The sequence below is a fragment of the Berghia stephanieae genome, chromosome 7 (genome assembly GCF_034508935.2).
Source record: "Berghia stephanieae isolate SIO BIC M18660-M18661 chromosome 7, UCSD_Bste_1.3, whole genome shotgun sequence".
Lineage (NCBI taxonomy): Eukaryota > Metazoa > Mollusca > Gastropoda > Nudibranchia > Aeolidiidae > Berghia > Berghia stephanieae.
In genome coordinates, this window is record NC_088366.1 from 43,515,774 (window position 1) to 43,540,158 (window position 24,385).

Consider the following 24,385-nt stretch of genomic DNA (forward strand, 5'->3'; position numbering starts at 1 on the left):
TCACCCGAGTAGTTTGTGGCAAACCGAGAAGAAATCCTCCGAAACAAATGGAAAATCTAAACATCATATTGTATCTGGCCTTTCTCAGCATGGGAAATTCATCTTGAAAGGCTGTGACAACAGTTTCTACGCATGGAAACTGGTGGAAGATAGAAAAATAGAGTATACCATTTCAGTGCATTAAATACATAATTTTTATTAATTCACTCGATTCTTTTCAATGATTGTTGCAAGATGTAATTTATGAAAGACATGACTGATCCCAGAGGAGCTGAGGGATTGATGTTCAAAATGCTGCAGCTTCATCCACATTCAAATGATGTAAGATTTGTCAAATTATGATAACTGTTCACATCCAATGCAGAGCTTGTTTTGTTTTTGTGATATCCACAGTAACTTTTTTTATTACGTCAGAATGAATTGGACCCTGAAAAGTGAATTTAGAATCAAAATGAAACTTGTTTTATTTGTAATTTAAGCAACTCTGACATGGCGGGTTTTTGCACACAAAAATAATCAAAAAACTTGCAAGCTAAAAACGGCAAAATTTGCAAAAAATTGCAATTAGTTTTCCTAAAAACCCTTAAGTAGTTCATGAAAGAGAAACGTATTGTCTGTTTTTAAGGATTCCACAGTGCTCGCAACAAATGCAAGGTCATATCAGCACTAGTAAAAAGGATGAAAATGAGATAGTAAAATAGAAACTACTCTTGATTAATTATCTTTCACATTCTACACGAGCTATCAAAATTAAAAGAATAAAATATTCTTTTTTTTGTTGCCTTTTAAAATTATTATTATAATTTTTTTTTTCTTTGCAAAATCTCGAAAATTTGCAAAAAATTGCAGATTTTGTGGCCGCAATGCAAATCAGGGATATTTTGCGATTTCTTGCGGCCAAAAGTGATGCAAAAAACTGCCATGCCAGGCAGTTGTACTGTATCTAATTGTAATAAAGTAACATTAACGTAATATATCAAGGGAAACAACTGTGTTATGTATGTATGTATGTATTAACTATTATTGAGTTATGTCCTTTGAATGACAAGGTATGAATATGTATTGTTGATTGTAGAGTGATGTCCCTTTAACTCCAGAAATAAACAACCTGTCACCAGAAATGGCTGTCTGTGATTGATCTTCAGAGTCTGTCTAATAATTAAATTAAAAACATCACACTAATCTCCACCATAATGAATAGATATCAAGCTCAAGTTTCATATTCTTGAAAATGAATTCAATTTCCAGCACCTACTTCATCCCTGTGTAATATCACTTTGAGACAAAGGATCACATAATGTGTACATTTGTTAAATGGTCATATTCAAGAGGGTTACAGCATAATAGGTTGATCAGTGCAGATTTGACATACAAAATCAAAAAGTTTGTGACTAATATATTTGAGACATAAGTTTGGATGTAAAACTTTAGATAATGCAGCCAATTACAATTCCATTTCATATAAATGTGATCCACCACCTCCATTCAGGACAGTTGAAGTCAGACTCAACAAGATGTTTGGGACTGAGCCTTTGACCGTTTTAATGCGATCTCTCATTGTGGCGTATTTTAAACCCAAAGTTTAAAAAAAAGAAAATTAAAGTGGACCATTCACTCAATTAACCATCTCGTTAGCCTTTTCCCCCCCCCCCCCCCCCCCCTCTATCTCTCTCACGCACACACACACAAGCGCATTACAACCAGTACCTGCCACACATAGGTGTAATTAGTATTTTACTCACATATACCAACCCTCTCCCTCACCTTTCACCACTGAGAATTCTACACTTTTGTTGTGTGTATATATATGTATGGTAGTGTATTATTATTATTGTGTGTTTATGTTAAATTGTCTGTGCATTGAGTGAGTTGGACGGGTGTTATAGATGTGTATCAAGAATACTTGATTGTGATTGTGTATTTGGATAAAGGAAAGGGAACTATTATTTATTTTATTATTTTTAAAGGTTTTACGGCGCTTGCAACACATTAAGGTCATATCAGCGCCAGTAAAAAGGAAGAAAATGTGATAGTAAAAAGTTCTAGAATTACAATTAAAGCACAATAGAAAAGGTAAGACAAAGGGGAACTGGTTCAAATAGGGAATAGATGTAGATTCCAAGAGCACACTATCAAAGTACTTAGTTTGAGATCACCTAAAAGTCTCATCCAGACACAAGCACAGGTCCCAACTAAGAAGAATACACTCAAATGTTTACCAATCATATAATATAATATGCAAACTAAACATAATACAATGCATAACAGAGAGGTGATTTACAAGGAAAAAAAATCATCTTCCAAAACTAGAACTATACATTCGACTGTTTCCCTCCCAGCCAAGGAACTCTGGCAAGGATCAGGACAAAACTAAGTAATCTCATTCCAAGACAATGACAGGAAACAATTGGAAAACGGGTATGGGGGGATAGAAGACACAGCATGTACCTCCCTGCCCATTATTGGAGGTCAGGATCCCCATCAAGGGAAAGGGAACTCCATATTCAAAATGTTTCTAATGATAAGAACAGTTAAGGTTCCAATTTTTAAAATGCTTTTATGAATCCATCTGTTGTTGCGGTGACATCAAGGGAAAAGTTCCTCTGGGTTTGTTCTGTCAATTAAGACTGCGAATGCAACAGCTAGTTGATAAAACAAACTGATGAAAGATCACCAACAATCTGTCATACCTGGCTTCCTAAACCAAGGAGAACCATCATAAGGAAGAAGAAAAAGGACCACATTTGAGGAAGAGGCATTTGGGCTAAGGCGACTGGGTAGGTCACAAATACTAGACCTGGGCCTGAAACAAAAAAGTACTGAGAACATAAAGTGCATAGTGATTCCAGAAATAAATACCAACAGAAAGAAAAGTTATTAAATCAAGGAATTCAGCAGTGACATTATAGAAAGTCATGTACATAGATGTCAAAATCACTTCATTCAAAATTCTCTTATCTGAAAATAAGGATACATTCTACGGTCTATTTTAGGTTTTGCAACATCTCGGATTAAAATTGTGTTTAAGAGTTGGGGCTCCAATAGCTCAGTAAGGAGAGCTTTCACCTCACATACAAATGTACAGATATCTATCCTAGGTACGCATGAGATTTTTTCTGCCTCTCCATACCCACTTAGCAGTGCTTAGGTGGCTGGGTTTTCTAGACCTGGCAAAAGTGCTTTGTAATGCTGTAGTCCGTTTGACCAGGATAAACTCAATATCCATGAACCTTATGACTCAAAATAACTATTTCTTTTTTTTTAATTTTGGTTTGTTTCATGAGTACTGAACAGAAAAAGTGAATAACAATTACAGATGTTAACAATTACCAGATGTTGATACATTTGCAATATCTCTTCCTGTGACTTCCCCCATGTATCCTAAAATGATAAAGATGGCAAATCCAACGTAGAAGCTCGTGCCACAGTTGATTAATGGTATCACAAAACTGTCCCTGTAAGGAGAGGAAAAGTTAAAGAAATATACAGTATAACCCAACTGTTCCAAATCTTGAAAGATGCAGCCGAAATCTTTATTGGATTAAACAACAAAAATCGAAAATAATGAATACCATAAAAGAACATTGCCCCTTGCAAATCCAAACCAGCTTGGACCCATTACTGGTTGCTTTACAATGTTTCTTTTTTATTTTTTTCTCTTGTTTTTGTTTTCAAAGGCTTTCAATTTATTTTTGAAATAATCGGTAATTTCCATTCAATTTCAGCAATATATGACACTGATAAAGACAATCTTATCCAACTGTCTGATAAAAAAATTGCGTCATTCTTTCAATATCTGTTTGATCAATTATCAAGATTGACCCATGTTCAGTGTATTCAGCTGAACATTATCTTAATCTTTTTTTTTCTCTTTGATGCTGTTCTATTAAAAACTCAGCATCATTGAATTATCTAACTACTTATACAGGGTAATCAATGCATATTTATTTCCAAAGTCATCAGAAGGCATATAAGGTGTTGACACATCATGAAAAAGATGAAAAGGGCATTTTCTAAAGTTCAAAATCCAGTTTTGTAAATTATTTCAAATCATTGATGCTACCATAGTTTTTGCAATATAAAAAAAATTCAATAATGAAGACAAAACATTTTAGCACCATTGAATAATGTACCTAGCAGTTTCATTCAACCTTGGTTGAGTGGTTCAATCAAACTGATTGTGTACGGAAGGGGAGTGATACATATACAAAACTTCCCAGAACATCATTTGAAAATAGTGTGCCTTATACTTATATCTAATTACAACAGGGATAATGTGAGCTATTCAAAATGGCATGTCTCAATAACAATAATAATAATAATAATAATAGTAATAATGATAATAAGTTGCTTATATAGTGCTCAACTCTCACATAAGTGCTCAGCAACGCTTTACAATATTAATTGTTGTTCAAACATTCATATATAAAGAAACAAACACACACATGCACACAACCCCAAACGCAGATACATTTATACTCATACACGAACATACATGCACATATACCAATATTCCTCACTTACATTAATAACTTATTCTAGCTAAAGACATTCGGTTGATTAATTGCAAATAAAAAAAACAACCCCCCCCCCCCCCCCCCATAAATAACTTATTCTAACTAAAGACATTTGAATGATTAATTACAATAAAATGTTTAAAATTTAGATATACAATAGAAATTGACATTTGATCTTAAGATCAGATTAGGGGCAGCTTGGCTCAGTGGTACGGTCTTTGCTTCGTACCCAAAAGGTAGCAAGTTCGATCACCAGCTGCTGCGCTGTGTGACCTTGAGCAAGTCACCTAGCCCTAGCTCACTTTGCGGCGCTGCACTACGGCTGATGCCTGGGTTATTCCAGTCTTCCCTTGGAATAGATCCTAAAGACAAATTTCCCCTTGAGGATGAATAAAGAAAATTTTATTTATTTTTTATGAGGAGTAAAATAAAAGAAAATAACAAATATATCCTAATAATATCATAAAAAAGAAACATTTCAAAATCACTCATAACTTAAAAGTGCTCTTGCCCAAAACTGACAGAATGTTGGTTATGTTTGTGATTACACCAATATTATAGGTGCATACCTGATACTGTTGGCATGAAAATGGTTGTAACTGGACATTGCCATCAGACTCCCCATACAACAACTCAGAGAGAATAAGATTTGGGATCCTGCGGCTTTCCACACCTGTAGTACAGTGGTATTTTGATTGACAAAACAATTGTAGGACATCTCAAAACTCATCTCTATATTAAAACTATGCCAACATCTGAAGTACTAAAAATATGAATCTAAAATGTTAATTGCACAACAGAATCTATAGTAACGATAGCCATATTGGATTTTTTATTTAGCAGAGCTAGAAAATAGGTCAAAATATAAACTAAAGGCCAAAATTTATTTTTCCCCAATTTCCAAAGCCAAGTTTTAAAGATTTTTAATTTAAAAAAAAAAAAAAAAAAAAACAACAAAAAACTGCCTGGACGTTGAGTCAAAATTTATAATTTCTGAAGTATTTAATCAGTAAAATTTCTCTGTTACTTTGCTATATCATTTATAACCTTTTCATCTCTTAAACAGCATGCTATTTGCTCTTTTAACCAATTTTAGACCGTAAAAAAAATTGATATGATTAAGGGTGTAAATAGTGAAGATGATGATGATGAGAAGGAGGAGGAGCATGAGGAAGATTATGATGAAGGAGGAAAGATGATTATCATAATCACAATGATGACAGTGATGCTCATAACACTGATATATCTGTTTCTCATCTTTAAAATATATTTTCCTGTACAAAATTACCAAAGTACATTTAGTGTCATTTTCCTCAACAACTACAGTGCAACCCCTGGATAATGACAGCGCCCAGTATTGGAAAATGATGTTGTTATCCAAGAGTGTCGGTTCCCTGTCATTATTCTGCAGTTTTCAAGATGGTGGAAAAAGGGGCTTTGTGAGATCCGTGAATAAAACGGAGGTAATGTGCAGACCAGTGCCTACTGTGATAGACACTTCCGAACCATGTTAGAATGCGTATTTTTCCTGTTGACAAAGGGTTTACCAGTTACACTTTCACTCTCCGATGTGCATTATCATTGTTTTGATCATAAACAGTGCTCAGCAGACTTGTCACAGGCTACTTTAAAGACAATATGAAAACGATAAATTAAAGAGGAGGCACTGGTGCAAGATAAAGATTTGAAAAAATGTGTCTGGCACTGTTTCATACACATTTTTTCAGATCTATATTTTAAAGACAATGCCATATCGCTGTTTAATCTGTTGAGCTAACTATTGCTCATTTAGCGGGTGGTTGGATGGGAGCATCACCCTTGAATCATATACCTATGATGTTCGCATGGGTGTACGATCCGATAGTGATGTCGTTTCTTCTTCTCTTTACTAGCCTATCCTGCTTCTTTGGTTTGTGATTGTATTTTTGACAGGGGATATTTTTTTTTCTGTAAATCTTCTGCCTGTTTGTTCTTGGTTATTTATAATTTAGCTTATGATATCTTTAGGTTATGATTTTGATTTACATTTGTACTATTTTTGTTAGATTGCTTGTTTTTTTGTTTCAGCGGTCTCTCATATAACCTCAATTGTGTTGGAAGAGACCTAAAGCAACAAACAAACAAAACAAAAAAAATTGCTCATTTAAAAATCAGCCACTCAAAGCTTGTCCACAGACATTTTTGTCTGCTCACAGATATTATGGCCATATGTCAGTGCCACAAATTCATTTTTGTAACATTCACCAAATACGCATCAAAATACTCAAACACAATGTCAATTTGAAAAACTAAAATTCGTTTTTCAGTAGGACATCTCATTGGGCGGAAAAGAGAGTTTTTATTGGCTAAGAAGATGAAATGAAGTTGGCCAGAAAGGCTAGATTTTCTGTTTCAAGCATTGGTGTCATCCGGTGATTATGTTTGCAATACAGGGGTTTTACTACCAAAATGTTTGTCGCTATTTTAGGATTTTCATTACTAGTGATATATAGCAAAAAAATCAAGACCATAGGTCAATGTTGCTATCAAGGAGTGTCGTTATCCAGAGGTTGCACTGTAATTATTTCTCACTAAAACCCCACCCTCAAATTCAAATCATTTTCCTTATTCTATATTTTTCCTTTAATATCACACATTTATAATCTGAGGACCGTGCAGCTAGACAGTATCCCACTAAAGAGCTGATTTTAAATGTTAAACATACCATGGTGCAGCGACCATACGATCAAAATTGGATAAAATTGAGACATTTAATCTTTATCACAAGTGGGTCTTATAAATGAGTTCCTTAAACTAAATTTAAAAATTGAAGTCTTAAAATCGTCGTTTTTGCCTATTTATGATTAACAGTGGTGAACAGTCTTTTTGTTTTTTTTCACTCTCTTGTAAAATTAGATATTTCCATTATATAGGGTTTTGCACAGTAGAGATGCAAACGTAAAAGGGTAAAAATAAGCAAATAAAGCTTTTGAAAACAGCATGCACCAACAGTAATGCACCAACAATACCTCAGCATTCATAATTTTGTCAAGTTGAAAACTCATGTAGTATTGAACACCTTTTGAAGCCCCTGGAAGAGTTACACCTTTCAACAACAAAGCCGTCATCAGGATATATGGGAGAAATGCAGTAAAATAGACCACCTGAATAGGATATAATGACACAAAATTGACATGTGTGGCTTTTTGGTTAGCAGTATGACACACGGCTTCTGAACTGTATATTCCGGTTCAAGCTACTCCTCGGAAAACACTTTTCTTATCATACTCAGGTGTATAATAAGTACATGGCCAATAACAGCATCAACTCTGTCATAAAAAAAAGTTGTAGAGGCATCATGCCTATTGGCCTGGGACCCTTTCGTAATGTATTTTGGGCTCATTAAATGGATATGGCATGTTATAAAAGCTCAAATTAAAAAACAAAAAAACATTTTGCATCAAGTGGTTCTGGAATAAAAGTGAAAGTAGCTGTAAAAGTCTACTTGAATCAGAGACCCAAGTCATATTTATCTGACAAAAGAACAACATTTTTCTCTTTATCATTCTTTTAATAAATATTTCCTGACAATAAAAAATCATAAATCCTATACAACAAAGGGCACCACATTAATAGCCAGCTTCTTTTAAAAAAATTATAGTCAATGTTATAGCCCTGTTTGCTTTATCACTGTGTCCCCACCCAAATAGAGAAGAAAACTCATGCAAATAAATAGTTTTTACTGGAAATAATTTTTGAAAACAAAGTGTTATATTACTCTATTGTGTCCATTTTTTCTTATTCACAATTTATGCACAACTCTGTATTTAATTCGCACTTCCCCCTCCACCACCCTCCTTCTATTAAATTTCAGCTCACAAAATGTGCCAGGAAAAATACACCAAAATGGAATACAAAACAAAAAAGGACTCCCCCCCCCCCTTCCCCAAATGTGTCTAAATAAAATAGCAATATATATAAGTCGCCATCAGAATTGTCACCAAGAGTATTAGCCTCACCTAAAATAGTAAATGCCCAAAATGCGCATCCCCACCCCCTTCTATGGTTTGGTCAAACTGCAACCCCCCCCCCCCCCTCTCCCTTCTTTAACCAAATTGCACATCGCCCCCCCCCCCCCCCCCCCTACTGAAGTTTAGCCAAAGTGATTCTCTCCTGCTCCATCTATTACTACCGTGCAGCTAAGTGGTCTTGAGGTATGACACTCGCTTCCGGATCAGAAGCTCCTGGGTTCAAACCTCGCTCTGCGCATCATTGAGTCCTTGGAAAAGGCTCTTTACTCATATTCTCTCACCATGCTCAAGTGTAAAATGGGTTCCTGGCCATTAACAGCGTTGAAATTATAATATCGCCTAACAGGTGTCATGTCTCGTCCTACATTTTAAGTGTTGCTGTTGGCCAGGGACTCCTTGTAAAGTGCTTGGAGCATGTTTAGTGGATATTGCACTATATAAAAGCTCAATTTTTTAAAAATTATTTTTTTTTACTCCCCATTCTATTTTATACATTAGAGTAGAATAGATTATTTTCACTTTTCATACACAACATCATTGAAAGCGATATAGAACAGTTATTTATGTCAAATATTTTTCAATCACTTAAATTGTAATTTGTCATAGAAATTTGGAAGTGAAAGCGTATGAGAGAAAGAAAGCCATTTTTTTTCTGTCAACAAAAAAAATTGTCAACAAAGAAACAAGTGATAATGAAAGAGATAAAGTCAGGATGACATGTTCATTGACTCAATTGTTGAGGATTATTAAAAAAAGAAATTGGCGGGGGAAAACATCAATAGTGCTTCAGGGGATCACAGCGGTTCTGAATGAATAGTTCATTATTCATTTGACAAGTTTCATTGTGATTCGTTAACAGATTTTTCAAAGATCACTGAAGCTGACTTACGTGACTGCATTATGTCGCCTGCAACTAAAAGTTGCGATTTAGACCCCATAAATACTGCCATTCTAAAAAAGTGCATTGATGAATTGATGTCATTTTAACACCATTTACATGTATTGTTAATAATTCGTTGCAGTCAGGTGCTGTACCAGACATTCACAAAGTTGCTCATGTCAAACCCCTTTTGAAAAAACCTGATCTAGATAAAGAGAACTTAAAAAACTATCGCCTTGTCTCTAATCTTCCTTTTCTCTCTAAAATCTTAGAAAAGCTTGTTTTGAAACAATTACTGTCTCATCTTAAAAATAATTGTCTTGAAGAAAAATTTCAGTCGGCTTATAGGCAACATCATTCAACGGAAAGTGCACTTGTTAGGGTTGTTAATGATCTCCTCTTTGTTATAGACAATGGTTCATGTTCTTTGCTGAATTTGCTTGACCTATCGTCTGCTTTTGATACTATTGATCACAATCTTCTCATCAAACGTCTTGAAATTACTTATGGCGTATCTGGTGAAGCGCTTGATTGGTTTAGGACATATTTGTTTAATCGTAAACATTATTACGGTGGATGAATATAGATCTGAGGAAATAATTCTTGATTGTGGGGTTCCTCAGGGTTCAGTACTTGGACCCGTTCTTTTTGTTCTGTACATTGGACCTCTGTCTAAAATCATTAGAAGTTTTGGTCTGTCTTACCACCAATACGCTGATGATACGCAATTGTACTGCTTTTCCAATACGAGAAATTTACAAGAAGTATCAGCCGAAAGCAAGAATTGTATCCAAAGTGTTAAGAAATGGCTGAACGAGAACAGACTGAAACTGAATGATAAGACAGAGGTGCTGTATGTTGGGAACAGGAAGTTAAAAAGTGAAACAGATTTGAAGCTTGGGGGATGCCTCCATTCAAATTGTTGACAAAGTGAAAAACCTTGGCACATTCTTAGACTCTGGACTGTCGATGGAGCATCAGGTTAATAATTTGGTTAGATCTCTCTTTTTCCAACTAAAAAAGATTGCTTCCATTAGACGGTTCATATCTGAGGATGTGACCAAACACCTGGTTGGATTATTGCAATGCTCTATTGTTTGGCGTTTCACAATATAATCTGAGACGTCTTCAGATTGTCCAAAACAGCGCTGCCAGACTAGTATTCATGAAGCGTAGGTGCGATTCTGCCAGACCTCTGCTTCATGACCTGCATTGGCTGCCTGTTGAGAAAAGGATTAAATTCAAAGCTTGTGTTTTAGTGTATCGTTGTCTTGAAGGTACTGCCCCTTCCTACATTTTGGAACTAATTGAATGATATTCAAAACCCCGCCCCTTATATTCGACCAGTGATTCCACCAAACTAGTTGTCCCTCAAATACGGAAAAATGCTGGGATGAGATCCTTTTCTCATTTCGGACCCTCTGTTTGGAATGCCTTACCACAGAGCATTCATGAAAAAGAATCTTTGTCTATTTTTAAACGTTCGCTTAAAACATATCTGTTTCATCTTTAGTAGATGGTATGAGAAGCAAGATAGGTCTGTCTGGTTTCTGTTGTGTGTTGTGTGTGTGTGTGTGGTGTGTATGCTTGTGTGTGTGAATGAGTATGTTTCAGCCAAAGTAATTTGTAATTTAAGCGCTTAGAGTCTGGTGTCTCTTAGTTATAGCGCTATATAAGTTTTCAGCATTATTATTATTATTATTATTCCAGATTTATATCACATAAAGTTTTGAACAATGGGGATACAACTGCTTTTAAATTCCAAAATCTTTTTAATTTCCCTACTGTATACAGTTGCACAGTATTAAAAATAATTCCTGTACGTTTGAAAATGTTTAAAGAATTTAACATACATACCTTTCCCAATGTTTTAACGCCATGGAAAACTGAAAAAAAAAGTATCAACCAGATCAACAGGTTACAAAGAGTCAGATCCCATTTCAATCCCCCAGAATCTTCAATGCCTGATGTCATCTCCAACAGCTTGTTACTGTGAATATAAGATTTTATCTCATTCCAAAATATTACATCGTTTCTTACCCTTTAACACCATACCAGTACTGTTTTGCATGTGTCATATCCATTCTAATGGTTGACCAAATAATTCATTTCATTATCACCAATTAAAAAACAAAACAATCCATGTTAATGGAAAATATTTATTGAAATAAAAAAAAGTTCAAGGCTTTTGTCATCACACATTTCAGAGGCTTCTTATTGTCCGTCACATTTTTTCAGAGAAACTTATGCATACTAAAAAAAAAAAATGTTTTTTTTTTTGTCAACATATGTAATTCAGATGGTTATCATTTTCTGTCTGACGTTTTAGGAGAGCTTCTAAACTTATAATGATTTCAAGTTTTATTACCAGTGAGTAAGTCACTAATAACCATTTATTTTTATCTCAACACATTTGAGAGCATTTGACTGTGGATTACACAAGAGCAAAAACATTGCTATTCGCTGATTCTGTCTGTCACGATAGTTGAATCCTAATTTATTAACTCTAGCATTTATACATGCAAAACTGACTAAAAGTGCACAAGGAGTCCCTAGCCAACAGCAATACTTAACATGTAGGATGAGACATGATGCCCAAAGGTCAACATTTCTTTGAATTTGGTCCATCACATTTAATGACTTTGCACATGTATTTTTATTACCCTTTCCCATAAAGCTTGGTTAAAGAATCCGAATTTGAAGGAAAATATCTGAATTTGGCAAATTTGGTTTCCAAAAAAATCTGTAAATGTGTCAGTTCTGTAGGTGCATTAATGACAACATGTGTCGTACTGAAGAAGGATGAAGTAGTATTTGTTGTGCTTACTAGTAATACTCCTCACTTGGGGACTTGCGTGATTCCTCTGTAATATTAATGCCCGCTGTAAATATCAAAAAACATTTCATGAATGCAGTTGACAAGAAACTTGGGGAGGGTCATGAGAATTTTTTTTACCACATTAAAATCGTCAAAATTGGTGAAAACCTAATCAAAATCTGTTATTTGAGTGCCAATTTTCTCTTACAGAAGTTGTTTAACTTTCTTTGTGCTGTAACTAAGAGCATGATCTTATTCAAAATATTTTCAATAGCTGACGAATCAGGGAACATGAAACATTGGTTTTGTGCTTGAGAAGATAGACTTTGTATATATGTACAGGCAGTGTCATCAAAACAAATACTCATCATAATGAGCTTGCAAGAAAGATGTTCACAATTTCTAAAACTTGTCCATATTTTTGTCCATTATTCAGGTTGACTTGAGATACATTGTCCAGAGAGCAATGTCAGGGTGATTTAGATGCTAAAAATAGAATTTATAGTAAAGAATGGGAGCCTTGTTTATGTGTTTTGTTAAGAGGAAATAACATAGTATTTATAAGCCTAAAAAAACCAAGATGATATATCTTCGATGATTTCAATGTTCAAAACACTTTTTTGGTATCTTGTAGTCACAATTGTGGAATGGGTTGATAACATGCGTGGAACACCTGTGTAATCGTTTGATTCTGCTGCTCCTGCTTTTTGGATATGGTCACATCTATATACATTAAAAGCATTTGACAAATGTAGCTTTATTGATAATGGTGTGTGGACATAAAGCAACATCTCATAAATATACTTATGATTTAACAATAATCATTACTGAAGTGGGCAGTCTTTATCGAAGTGGGGTTTTCCACTTAGATAAATCTTAGAGAAGTCACAACTTAATCTGAGACTAAGGTGAAATTCCATCAAATATGTCAATGGACGTCTCCTTGGTACACCTATGGGAATCTCCTTAGTAGGCATATGGGCATCTCATTAGAGAACAATCGAATGGCAATCTTGGGGATGACTTAACTATGCAAAATTAACTTCTTTGTGAATCTAGTATTGGTAGGGGTTGAAATAGAAAGAATGAAAGCATGCAGGACTTTCCATACCTGTATGTGAAATAACGCAAGACAGTGAAATAACTCACAAAGCTTCACAACAGCTCAATTTAGAAACAACAAACCAGATCATACTCAACAAATATGCTCTCTACAACCCCTCAGTTTCTGGCATCCCACTTTGTTTTACTATTCTGGGAGCATGGTACATGGGTGTCAAATACAAAAGGACAAAGCTACTATAATTCCCCTTAGCCCAATCACCCCAAAATTTTGCATTACACTTTCCAGAATTGTGTTACTCAATGCATCAAAAAGTGCATTTATCAGAACTAGAGAAAGGGAAGGATTATATACAGCTGAATGGTTCCCGAGGGAATTCAACAACAAAAGAGCTGCAATGCAAATAAAGAGAAGAAGTGATTAGCTAAAGTAAAGAAAGTGTCAAAACATACTCACTACAATTCCGCTTGTCTTGATAATCTATAATAAAGTCTGTTCCATCTCTGATCAATTCATCAGGTCTACAGTAGCATGAATTCCAATCATTGTTGCATGTTGACCAAGGCAGGGTAGATTGCATAGAGGCAAACATGAAATAAATTGAAACAGCAATGACAACATTGTAGTAGATCCCAATCTCTGCTGATACTAATACCATTGTATATCCCAGACCTGAGGAAAACAAAGAAGATAATGCCATTTAGAGTCAAAGGCTTCCACCAAAAAATGGTACAATCCCTCTCCAAAGATAACATTATATAGGGCAGGGTGTTCCAATTCGGACAATCTACCACATCCACAGTCTATTTTAATGCCTAAATTTAATAAGAATTATGACATAGAGCTGGGTTCTGATTAAACACAGCCAGAAATAACTACATGATAAAATTTAAGCCAATTTCAGTCCCTTTCTATTTTATCTAATTGAATAAATTGTTTCTTAACACTCTTGTCTCACTCAGAAGTTTAGATGCGAGTTTCTGCCATAGCATTTTCACGAATCAAGGCATCTTAGTTGACATTGCAATATAAAGCAGCAACATTTGCAATATAAATTTGCACAATTGATAAGGATTTTCTCATTTTTAAATTTGAGCGGTCAAACATCATTTGGAGCCTAAATCTGAGAATATGTTTCTTTTCTCGATTTATTTATTAAAATAAATATTGAAAACGTTTGCAACCAAATCACCACTGCTTGTAATTCAGACACTCCATTGTTCTGTTTCTGACACCTGGTTGTTCCAATTCAGACACAGAGGTGGTGCAATTCAAACATGACTTTTTCAATTTGCTTTAATATGTCGTTATTTATTTATTTTCAATTCTAATTCTTATAGTTTTTTCTAGTTAATTCCCCCATATCACAAACTTTTACCAAAAAAATAGTTATAATTACTTCAGAAATTCTTGAAATTGTCTAATCAATAATTTTTGTGTAATCATTTCTCCCTTTATGTTCTTTTTAATGCTTAAATTAATAAAGAAACTGGCTTTATATTTGATTATTATCAAATCAATCCAACCTAATTGTGAAGGTAAGCTCGTCTGACATCCATCTTAGCCCAAGTAAGAAAAGTTGCATTAATCTCATTTGTCAAAGGGGTTTCTGAATTGGCACAACTGGCTGTCAGAATTGGAATGAACTGTGACCGAATTGGGACATGTGACTAGGTCCTTTTTAAAACATAAAACGGTTGAGCTTTTATACAGCGCAATATCCACTAAACCTACTCAAAGCGCTTTACAACAGCAACATTTAACACTGAGGACGGAACATGACGCCTGTTAGGCGGTATTACAATTTTTTCAGACAGAGACAATGCTGTTAACACCAAAGTACTCATACACTTGAGTACGATGAGAGAATGTGAGTAAAGAGCCTTTTCCAAGGACTCAACTCTGCGCCAAGTGAGGCTTGAACCCAGGACCTTCCGATCCGAAAGCGAGTCTCATACCACAAGACCACATAGCCGAATAAATCGTTCAAAACTACCGTCTCATTTCATTAACTTGCATCTGCAGCAAACTGTTAGAGCATATAATGAGATCCTCGAGAACTGAATAGCTCGAAACTAACAATATTTTTTGTGACGAACAGCACAGATTTAGAAAACACCGATCATGTCAAACACAACTTATATCATTAACACATGATCTGTCAGCTGCTATTGACAAAGGAGGTCAAATTGATCTAGTGCTACTGGACTTTGCCAAGGCCTTCGACAGGGTCCTCACCACCGACGAATCCCGAAATTGTATGATGTTGGCATCAGGAACAAAACCTTACAATAGATATCAGCATTTCTGGACAATTGCACTCGACAAGTTCTTGTCGGCGGCAAGACTTCCACTATCGGGATGGTGACATCAGGTGTACCTCAGTGCTCAGTCCTTGGGCCCACCCTATTTTTAGTGTACATAAATGATCTTCTACAAGGTATAAGGTCAAAAGTGTGTCTCTTCACTGACGACACAGCATTATATAATCAGATAAGAACAACAGCAACTGCAAAACACTAACTGACGTTCTACCATGAATGGGAAACAATAAATCAAATGGAATTCAATGTATCAAAAGTGCAATGTTCTAACCATCACAAATAAGAAAGCACCGATTACATTTGAATACCAACTTCATGGTCAAAACCTGGAACATGTAAAGACAGCAAAGTACCTTGGCATTGAGTTTGTTAAAAACCTTAAATGGAACGACCACATATGTTACCTGGCTTCAAAGGCAAATCAAACAAGCACTTACATCACCAGCAATTTAAATAGAACTATTATTGAACCAATTTTAGAGTATGGCAGCTCAATTTGGGACCCATCTACAAAGAAAAACATCGACACTTTAGAAAACATCCAAAGAAAAACAGCAAGATGCATTACAAACACATTCGATCCTTTCTCAAGTGCATCTGAAATAACACAAAGGATTGGCCTTGAACCTCTGGAAAAAAAAGAAAAAAAATAGATAAAATTAAAATGTTTCACAAGATCTACTACAAAAAGTCGTGCCTTAAACTTCCAAACAACATCAAAGATATCAGCACAAGAATAATGAGGGGACATGCCGCAAGAGTAACCATCCCAACATAAAAAAACAGACGCTCACTTGTATTCGTTTTTCCCTTCCACTGCCCGATGGTGGAATAGCCTCCCAGCTGACAAGGTTGAAAACGATTGCCAACATGCTTTCACGCGGTTGCTAGAACTCTTTAATCTATGTATTTTTTATTAGTAGTATGTGTAGTGTTTTAACAAGTTTAAAGTGTAATACCCTACAATTTGCGGAGTGATCCTTGACAATATTGGAGGTTTCCACAAGAAGAAGAAGAAGAAGAAGAAGAAGAAGAAGAAGAAGAAGAAGAAGAAGAAGAAGAAGAAGAAGAAGAAGAAGAAGAAGAAGAAGAAGAAGAAGAAGAAGAAGAAGAAGAAGAAAGAAGAAGAAGAAGAAGAAGAAGAAGAAGAAGAAGAAGAAGAAGAAGAAGAAGAAGAAGAAGAAGAAGAAGAAGAAGAAGAAGAAAAGAAGAAGAAGAAGAAGAAGAAGAAGAAGAAGAAGAAGAAGAAGAAGTAAGAAGAAGAAGAAGAAGAAAAAAAGAAGAAGAAGAAGAAGAAGAAGAAGAAGAAGAAGAAGAAGAAGAAGAAGAAGAAGAAGAAGAAGAAGAAGAAGAAGAAGAAGAAGAAGAAGAAGAAGAAGAAGAAGAAGAAGAAAGAAGAAGAAAAGAAAGAAGAAGAATGAAGAAGAAGAAGAAGAAGAAAGAAGAAAAGAAGAAGAAGAAAGAAGAAGAAGAAGAAGAAGAAGAAGAAGAAGAAGAAGAAGAAGAAGAAGAAGAGAAGAAGAAGAAGAAGGAAAGAGACAGAAGAAGAAGAAGAAGAAGAAGAAGAAGAAGAAGAAGAAGAAAAGAAGAAGAAGAAGAAGAATGAAGAAAAGAAGAAGAAGAAGAAGAAAAGAAGAAGAAGAAGAAGAAGAAGAAGAAGAAGAAGAAGAAGAAGAAGAAGAAGAAGAAGAAGAAGAAGAAGAAGAAGAAGAAGAAGAAGAAGAAGAAGGAAGAAGAAGAAAAGAAGAAGAAAGAAGAAGAAGAAGAAGAAGAGAAGAAGTAGAAGAAGTAGAAGAAGAAGAAGAAGAAGAAGAAGAAGAAGAAGAAGAAGAAGAAGAAGAAGAAGAAGAAGAAGAAGAAGAAGAAGAAGAAGAAGAAGAAGAAGAAAAAGAAGAAGAAGATATCTATGTCGTAGCGTTTTGCAATCAGTCAAAAAGTTAAGCACTATTGGCATTTGAGATCAATGGAAAAAATCCTCTTTTTTGTTGCAAACTGTAAAAGAAGCAAATGACACTGAAACTTGTTGTCTGTCACTGGGTCAAAAAGACCAGCCAGTGGAGAAAAGCAGCATGGAATAGCGAGATTAAAATGAACTCTGAACACTGATAAATCTAAGTTTTATAACAAAATCAGCAAAACTTTTGATTCACCTTTAAAAAGTGGATTAATTTCCCATGCAGAAATGGTTCCCGTGCTTGAAAACTGACCAAACACAATCTCCAGAAAAAAGACAGGTATCCCCAGTAGAAACAAGCTTGTAAAGTATGGTATGAGAAAAGCACCTACAGTTGTTTGGAGGAAAAAAAAAAGTTTAATGAAACAAACAAACAAAAAAAGCATTAAATTTTTTTATTCATTTATCCATCATGCAAATAATGAGTTGCTAATACTATAATTGTAACAAAAAGCTATAAAACTGCTTGTTCATGGCGAAAGGAACAAGAGCTCAGCTTGAGCATGAGAAAATATGTTTTTCTTAAGATAGCTCAACCATCTTTCAGTTTATCAATCCATAAGAACTATTCTATGGAAACTTTTTGCTTATATCTAATTTATGTTGAAGGCATTTAGAACAGGAATAGGAAAAGCAAATTCAGCCTTTGGAAAAATGTTACATCTTTTTGATCCTGTTGTACAGAAATGAATCTTGGCAGATGTACAAAGAGGACACAAATAAATTAAATGTGGTTCACAGGAGTTGTTTGCGCAAGATGATCAATGTAACTTTGAAAGATAAGACCAAAAATGAAGAAATAATGAAAAGAATGGAAGCAATTAAAATTACGGACACAAATGAGATAGAGATGGTTTAGCCACTTAGCACGAATAAAGCATGGTAGATCTCAAAAGATGTCATGAGGTGGAAGCCATCTGGAAAACGAAAGAGAGATAGGCCGGAAGTTAACTTGGAGGCAGACCATAGAACAGAATTTAAGCAAAGGAGGACTGGCATGGTAGAAAGCCAAAGAGATAGCTCATGCCAGAATTATGTGGAGATTTGTGGCAACCTAATGTGCTAGTCGGTATGGGAAGGACCAAGGTCTAAGGTAAGGATTGTATATCCATTTCAAATAATGGCTATTATTTTGGGATAGAGTAAGATTACTTTAAACCGAAAGAAGCTAAACCAAAAAATACCTTAAACCGCAAAGAATTTAACAAACTAAAATAGAATAGAATAGAATAGAAGGTATCGACGTCGCTTGAGTAGGCCACTGGCCTGTCGCTTGAGTAGGCCACTGGCCTGTCGCCGAGTCTTTCCAGTCACTGAATGTCTTGTTCACAACTGATCTAATGCATTTCCCTACCTGATCTTGTGATCAGGGGCTAGCCTACACTACACTTTCTCTACTGATCTTTTGAAACTGTACTAGTTTCTTCATTATCTTTGTACTAATTCTTACGATGAACCGAAATACTTCTAAGCAGGACTTTCTTTAAGCCGAAACAACTTGAGAGCACCTTCCCTTTACTCTCCCTATTTTTCTTCAAAAATTCGGGAAGGTGGCCACACGTCATAATGCCCGGCGATAATAAACAGAGCGTAAGTACCTATAAGATGATGGTGAGTAGTGGGGTGGGGGTGGGAGTAGGCAAACACTTCAATCACTGAACTTGGGCTCGTGTGTTGATGCTTTGGATTTTCAACACGACAATAAGGGGCTGGGTGTGTAAGTGTGGGGGGGAGGGTTGACAACTTACCATTGATATGCCATTTTATTTCCACTTTGTTTAAATATGCGTGTACGAGGGGGGGGGGGGGGGGGTTGGGTTCTATGTAATTAGGCCTTTGAACCTAATGGCTTTTCAACAAAACAGGGGTGTGTAGTAGTAGTAGACAGCTTAGCATTGGCATGCCTTTTTATTTCCATTTCACTTCACCTCTGAGTAGTTGCGCATCATTCATTATCAATTATCGCACAAGAACTTTCGATCTTATTTTAGCTTTACATTTTACTAAAAGAAAGCACTGTGCTTACATGTTGGAGTTTAAAATCAAAATACTATGTGAAGTCGATGATAAGAAAGTTGAGCAAGAAGGAGATATGTAAAAAACACAGCATCCCGAACTCAACTCTTTCAACAATTTTGATTGGAAAACGAAAACCCCCAAAAATATTTTTAAAACACAACCCAAAAAATTTTTTTGTTAACATTTTTTTTTTTTTAAAAGGTAACAAAGACGGCATTTATTCAACAACTCCATTTAAGGCGAAACCCATGATACGATTAAATGAGCAAATTCCTTAAATAGTTACTGCCCTTGAAAAACATCGCCAAACGAGAACTTGCTTTAAACCAAAATGTCTTTAAACCGAAATGGTATAGAAGGTCCCCAAAATTTCGGTTTAAAGTAATTCTACTGTATATACAATTTCAAAAGACTGATAAGATAAAAAGATTATAGTCACAACAAAATATAAATTCCTAATGATACTTACCACCACCATTGCTATAACAAAGGTGAGGGAATCTCCAAACATTCCCCAAACCAACAGCATATCCAATGCATGTGACAACAAATTCCATGTGGCGTGCCCAGTGAGCACGCTGTTCCTGAGTAAATTGTTATTGTTATATATATATGAATATTTGACAATCGTCTCAAATGGTATTATGATGAATTGAACTTGATGCTTAGATTTGAATTTTAAGTTGTACTTTAAAAATAGAGTTGCATTGAATGCCTTCAGTTACATTAATTCTTAAACTTCAAAAAGCTTAAATTTCATTATTCTTATCATTGTGACCTCAAACTCAATCTTTTTTCAATCATATTATATAAATACCAGACTGAATTGTGGGTCATATAAAACTATGGAATTAAAGGATTATCCCCCCTACAAATCCTACCGTTCCTTCAGGGCCATTAGGCCCAAAGCCAGGGTTTATCCCTGATTCTATTGCGTTAAATGTAAAATAGTAATTGCTTGCTACCCTTTGAATAGGACGCTAGTCTATTGCAAAGTACTTTCTACCAGATCTAACAGAACCAGATACCCAATCACTGCTGAGTGGACAGGGGGGTCAGGAAAAAAATTCTACTACATCCCAGATCAATCTTGGTCCCTTTGATTGTGAAGTGAGTGCTCTATCAACTAACGGGACTCACAAATCCTACTGTGAAGAAGAAAAAAAAATGGAGAAGAAGAAGAAGAAGAAGAAGAAGAAGAAGAAGAAGAAGAAGAAGAAGAAGAAGAAGAAGAAGAAGAAGAAAAGAAAAAAAGAAGAAGAATAAGAAGAAGAAGAAGAAGAAGAAGAAGAAGAAGAAGAAGAAGAAGAAGAAGAAGAAGAAGAAGAAGAAGAAGAAGAAGAAGAAGAAGAAGAAGAAGAAGAGGAGAAGGAGTAGAAACGATATTGTCTTATGATTTCAATTAAAAATTTTTTAAATTGAGCTTTATATAGCTTAAATCCACTAAATGTGCACAAAGCGCTTTACAAGGGGTCCCTGGTCAACAGCAACATTTAACATGTAGGATGGGACATGACGCCTGTTATGTTATTGGATATTACAATTTTTCGGGCAAAGACAACGCTGTTAACGGCCAGGTACTCATTTTACACCTGAGTACGGTGAGAGAATGTGAGTAAAGAGCCTTTTCCAAGGACTCAACTATGCGCCGAGTGCGAGGCTCAAACCCAGGACCTTCCGATCCCAAAGCGAGTGTCACACAACTAGACCACATAGCCGCATTTATCCTCCTTGTTCCCTTCACTTTGACACAAGAATCAAATATGTATGAAATTCTACTTAAGGCAAATTACAAGACTTTTCTTGTCTTATTTTATTAAATAATAAATACATCTGGGTCAAAATGTTACGCAATAAAACAATCTGAACTAGACGAGAGGCACAGCTCGAGCATTTTAAAAAACGGTCACGAAAACACTTTGATCCAATTATATGTCATGTCTCAAAATATTCTCATTTCATGAGTGCTTATAACAATTTGACAAATTGTGACTGAGGCTTTTTGAAAGAAGAAATAATTAGTGGCATCAGAAGCCATTTACAGTTAAAATACATGCAATCTCTTATCTTAAATTGACATCTTATGTGGAATTTGAGTAACATCTCTTCAGTGCTGAATCTCATAGTATATGGTAATTGTCATCAGGCCTACAACTTTTTCCCACTCAGGTCAACTTCAAATTAGATTTACTAAGGTGCGCTTCAAATAGTCGTTCCTCCTAAGAAGCAACCAACAAAGTTTCCCATCCCACATCTATCTACAGTAGATTATTTTCACTGTGAAATTTTTCCATTTTTTAAAAACCCTCTATTGATCAGATTATTTTTGGAGGAGTAGATAATGAGTTCCCTATATGGCCATGTTAATCATGTAGACATCCTTTGATGATATAAGCCTACCCTTTGATGTCTGCAGTTGCATTGTTGTTTTCTACGGTCACTCATGGCTAAACTCCGCCCAGAAACGATTTTATAGGTTCGTCCATCACCAAATTTCAAACTTTTGTTCTTGTGAGTTCATAAGTTTTTTGATCGAAGAATGATTGGCTATTGAGCATCTTGACCCTTCAACGATTGGTCGTTCTGACAGCTCACCAACTGTTTTACGAATAAATTTGATTTTAAAAATTGCTTTTGTTTATTTTAGCTTTTTTTCAGCAACTGTCAACAATGCATTGAGTCATCGCTGAAGCATTGCAAGACGGTCATCGGATAGTTGCGTCACAATCACCATGTTGTTGAATATATTATCCAGGTAGGGTTAATAGGTAAAAAAGCCAAATTATATTCTAGAAGTTACATTTGAAACAAACAAAGTATATCACCGATCTCATCTCATTGAGATATAAACAGCGATATAAAAATCAAGAAAACCGGCCGATAAATAAAAAAAGTTGGGAGGGGGGAGACTTTAAAAAAAAAAAAAGTTCCTCCCTCCCAAACGACCAGAACATTATAAAATTAAAAAACAAAGAATACTGGGGATGTAGAAGCTTTCGGAAGGCCTCCCCTTTAAAAAAAAAAAAGTTTCCCCCCTCTGCCTCTACGAGAAAAGAAGCCCTCCCCATTATATATATAAAAGAATACTGGGGATGTAGGAGCTTTCGGAAGGCCTCCCAACCCAAGGGTTAAAAATTCGCTTTTAATTTGGCTTTAGACTTCAGTTCTAGAAAGTGAAAAAAGAAATATTATCCAACTAATACTAAACTTACCGTTACGGGAAGATTGTCACCGCTCCTATGTTCAGATGATGAACCCATGTCTCTATGTTCTGATGTGCTCATTTTGCAAGAGGATGACTCTATTCTCTCACGTTGTGAATAATTTATGAGGCAATACCAATGATTAGGGCCGACGTGTAAATATATAGACTCAAAGCCAATAACAGTTGAACTTGAGAGCGGGCTACTTCCGCATCAAAGTTGAAAGCTTCCGTTTGATCAAGACTTCGAATGATGATAATGACGATGGTGGTGGTGATTACAGACGTGTATTTATTTCATAGAATTAAACGAATTGGGTAAATTCCTTGATTTGTTTACATGTCGTGATGATAAATGATAATAATAATAATAATAATAATAGTATAATAATAATAATAAATAATAATAATAATAATAATAATATAATAAAATAATAATAATAATAATAATAATAAACAAGGAATTTACCCAACTATGAATAATAATAATAATAAATAATAATATAATAATATAATAATAATAATAATAATAATAATAATAATATAATAATAATAATAATAATAATAATAATAATGATGATGATGATGATGATGATGCGGCTATGTGGTCTAGTGGTATGACACTCGCTTTCAGATCGGAAGGTCCTGGGTTCGAGAATCGCGTTCGGCGCATAGTTGAGTCCTTGGAAAAGGCTCTTTACTCACATTCTCTCACCGTATTCAATTGTAAAATGAGTACCTGGCCGTTAACAGCGTTGTCTTTGTCCGAAAAATTGTAATATCGCCTAACAGGCGTCATATCCCGTCCTACATGTTAGATGTTGCTGTCGACCAGGGACCCCTTGTAAAGCGCTTTGAGCACATTTAGTGGATATTGCGCTATATAAAGCTCAAAGAAAGCAGAAAGCAACTCTGAAAACATATATAAGGGATAGAAGACACAGCGTGACCTCCTGCTCACTATGAGAGGTCAAAGGACCCCGCCCAGAAAATTGTATTGTCAAATAACTCCAGATTTACAAATAAAAGTGAGACAAAGGGGTTTGTTAAAATAGTCTAGGGAACAGAATTAGATTCCAAGAGCATACCATCAGTGTAAGTTGGAGATCATCTCTCCTAAATACCAAAATTAGAGGTGCCTAAATGAGTCAATAAGATTACTATATAAGAGTCACTTTTATTCCTTTAACTCACCCAGACACAAGCACAGGATCCCACTAAGAGGAATACACTCAACTGTTTACAAAATACATTCAAAACAACAATTCGAACTGTACACAATAGATAAATGATTTATAAGAAAATAAAATATCATCTCCCAAAACTAATAATACATTTGATTGCTTCCCCCTCAGCCAAGGAGTCAGGCCAGGGGAGAACCAAATAATCTCATTCGAAGACAAAGATAGAAAGCAACATGGAAAGGGGGACAGAAGACGCCCGCCTGTGGAACGAAGAACACTCCATCAGCCCTCAGTGGAATTCCACCCACTGCAGCTGTTGGTTAGAATCAGAAAATAGGAGTTACAAGAAAAGATGTATTTCCCACAAAAATAACCATCCGACTGTCTCTCACCAACGCACCCCGGACAGGTACT

General features: G+C 35.4%; 1 protein-coding gene across 1 annotated transcript in view; it reads right to left on the reverse strand.

Annotated features, from left to right (window-relative positions):
• LOC144977304 (sodium- and chloride-dependent glycine transporter 1-like) overlaps nucleotides 1-23,132 on the reverse strand; it is a 39,326-nt gene extending 16,194 nt beyond the window's left edge. The window contains exons 1-11 of the mRNA XM_078922367.1: nucleotides 22,798-23,132; nucleotides 20,055-20,169; nucleotides 17,763-17,894; nucleotides 13,745-13,960; nucleotides 12,235-12,289; nucleotides 11,265-11,397; nucleotides 7,526-7,660; nucleotides 5,087-5,190; nucleotides 3,331-3,455; nucleotides 2,691-2,803; nucleotides 5-139 (exon numbers count right to left, since the gene is read on the reverse strand). Coding sequence (XP_078778493.1) covers nucleotides 5-139; nucleotides 2,691-2,803; nucleotides 3,331-3,455; nucleotides 5,087-5,190; nucleotides 7,526-7,660; nucleotides 11,265-11,397; nucleotides 12,235-12,289; nucleotides 13,745-13,960; nucleotides 17,763-17,894; nucleotides 20,055-20,169; nucleotides 22,798-22,869 — 1,335 coding nt within the window. The 5' untranslated portion in view covers nucleotides 22,870-23,132. The remainder of the gene's footprint in view (nucleotides 1-4; nucleotides 140-2,690; nucleotides 2,804-3,330; nucleotides 3,456-5,086; nucleotides 5,191-7,525; nucleotides 7,661-11,264; nucleotides 11,398-12,234; nucleotides 12,290-13,744; nucleotides 13,961-17,762; nucleotides 17,895-20,054; nucleotides 20,170-22,797) is intronic.
• Nucleotides 23,133-24,385: the final 1,253 nt, after the last annotated feature.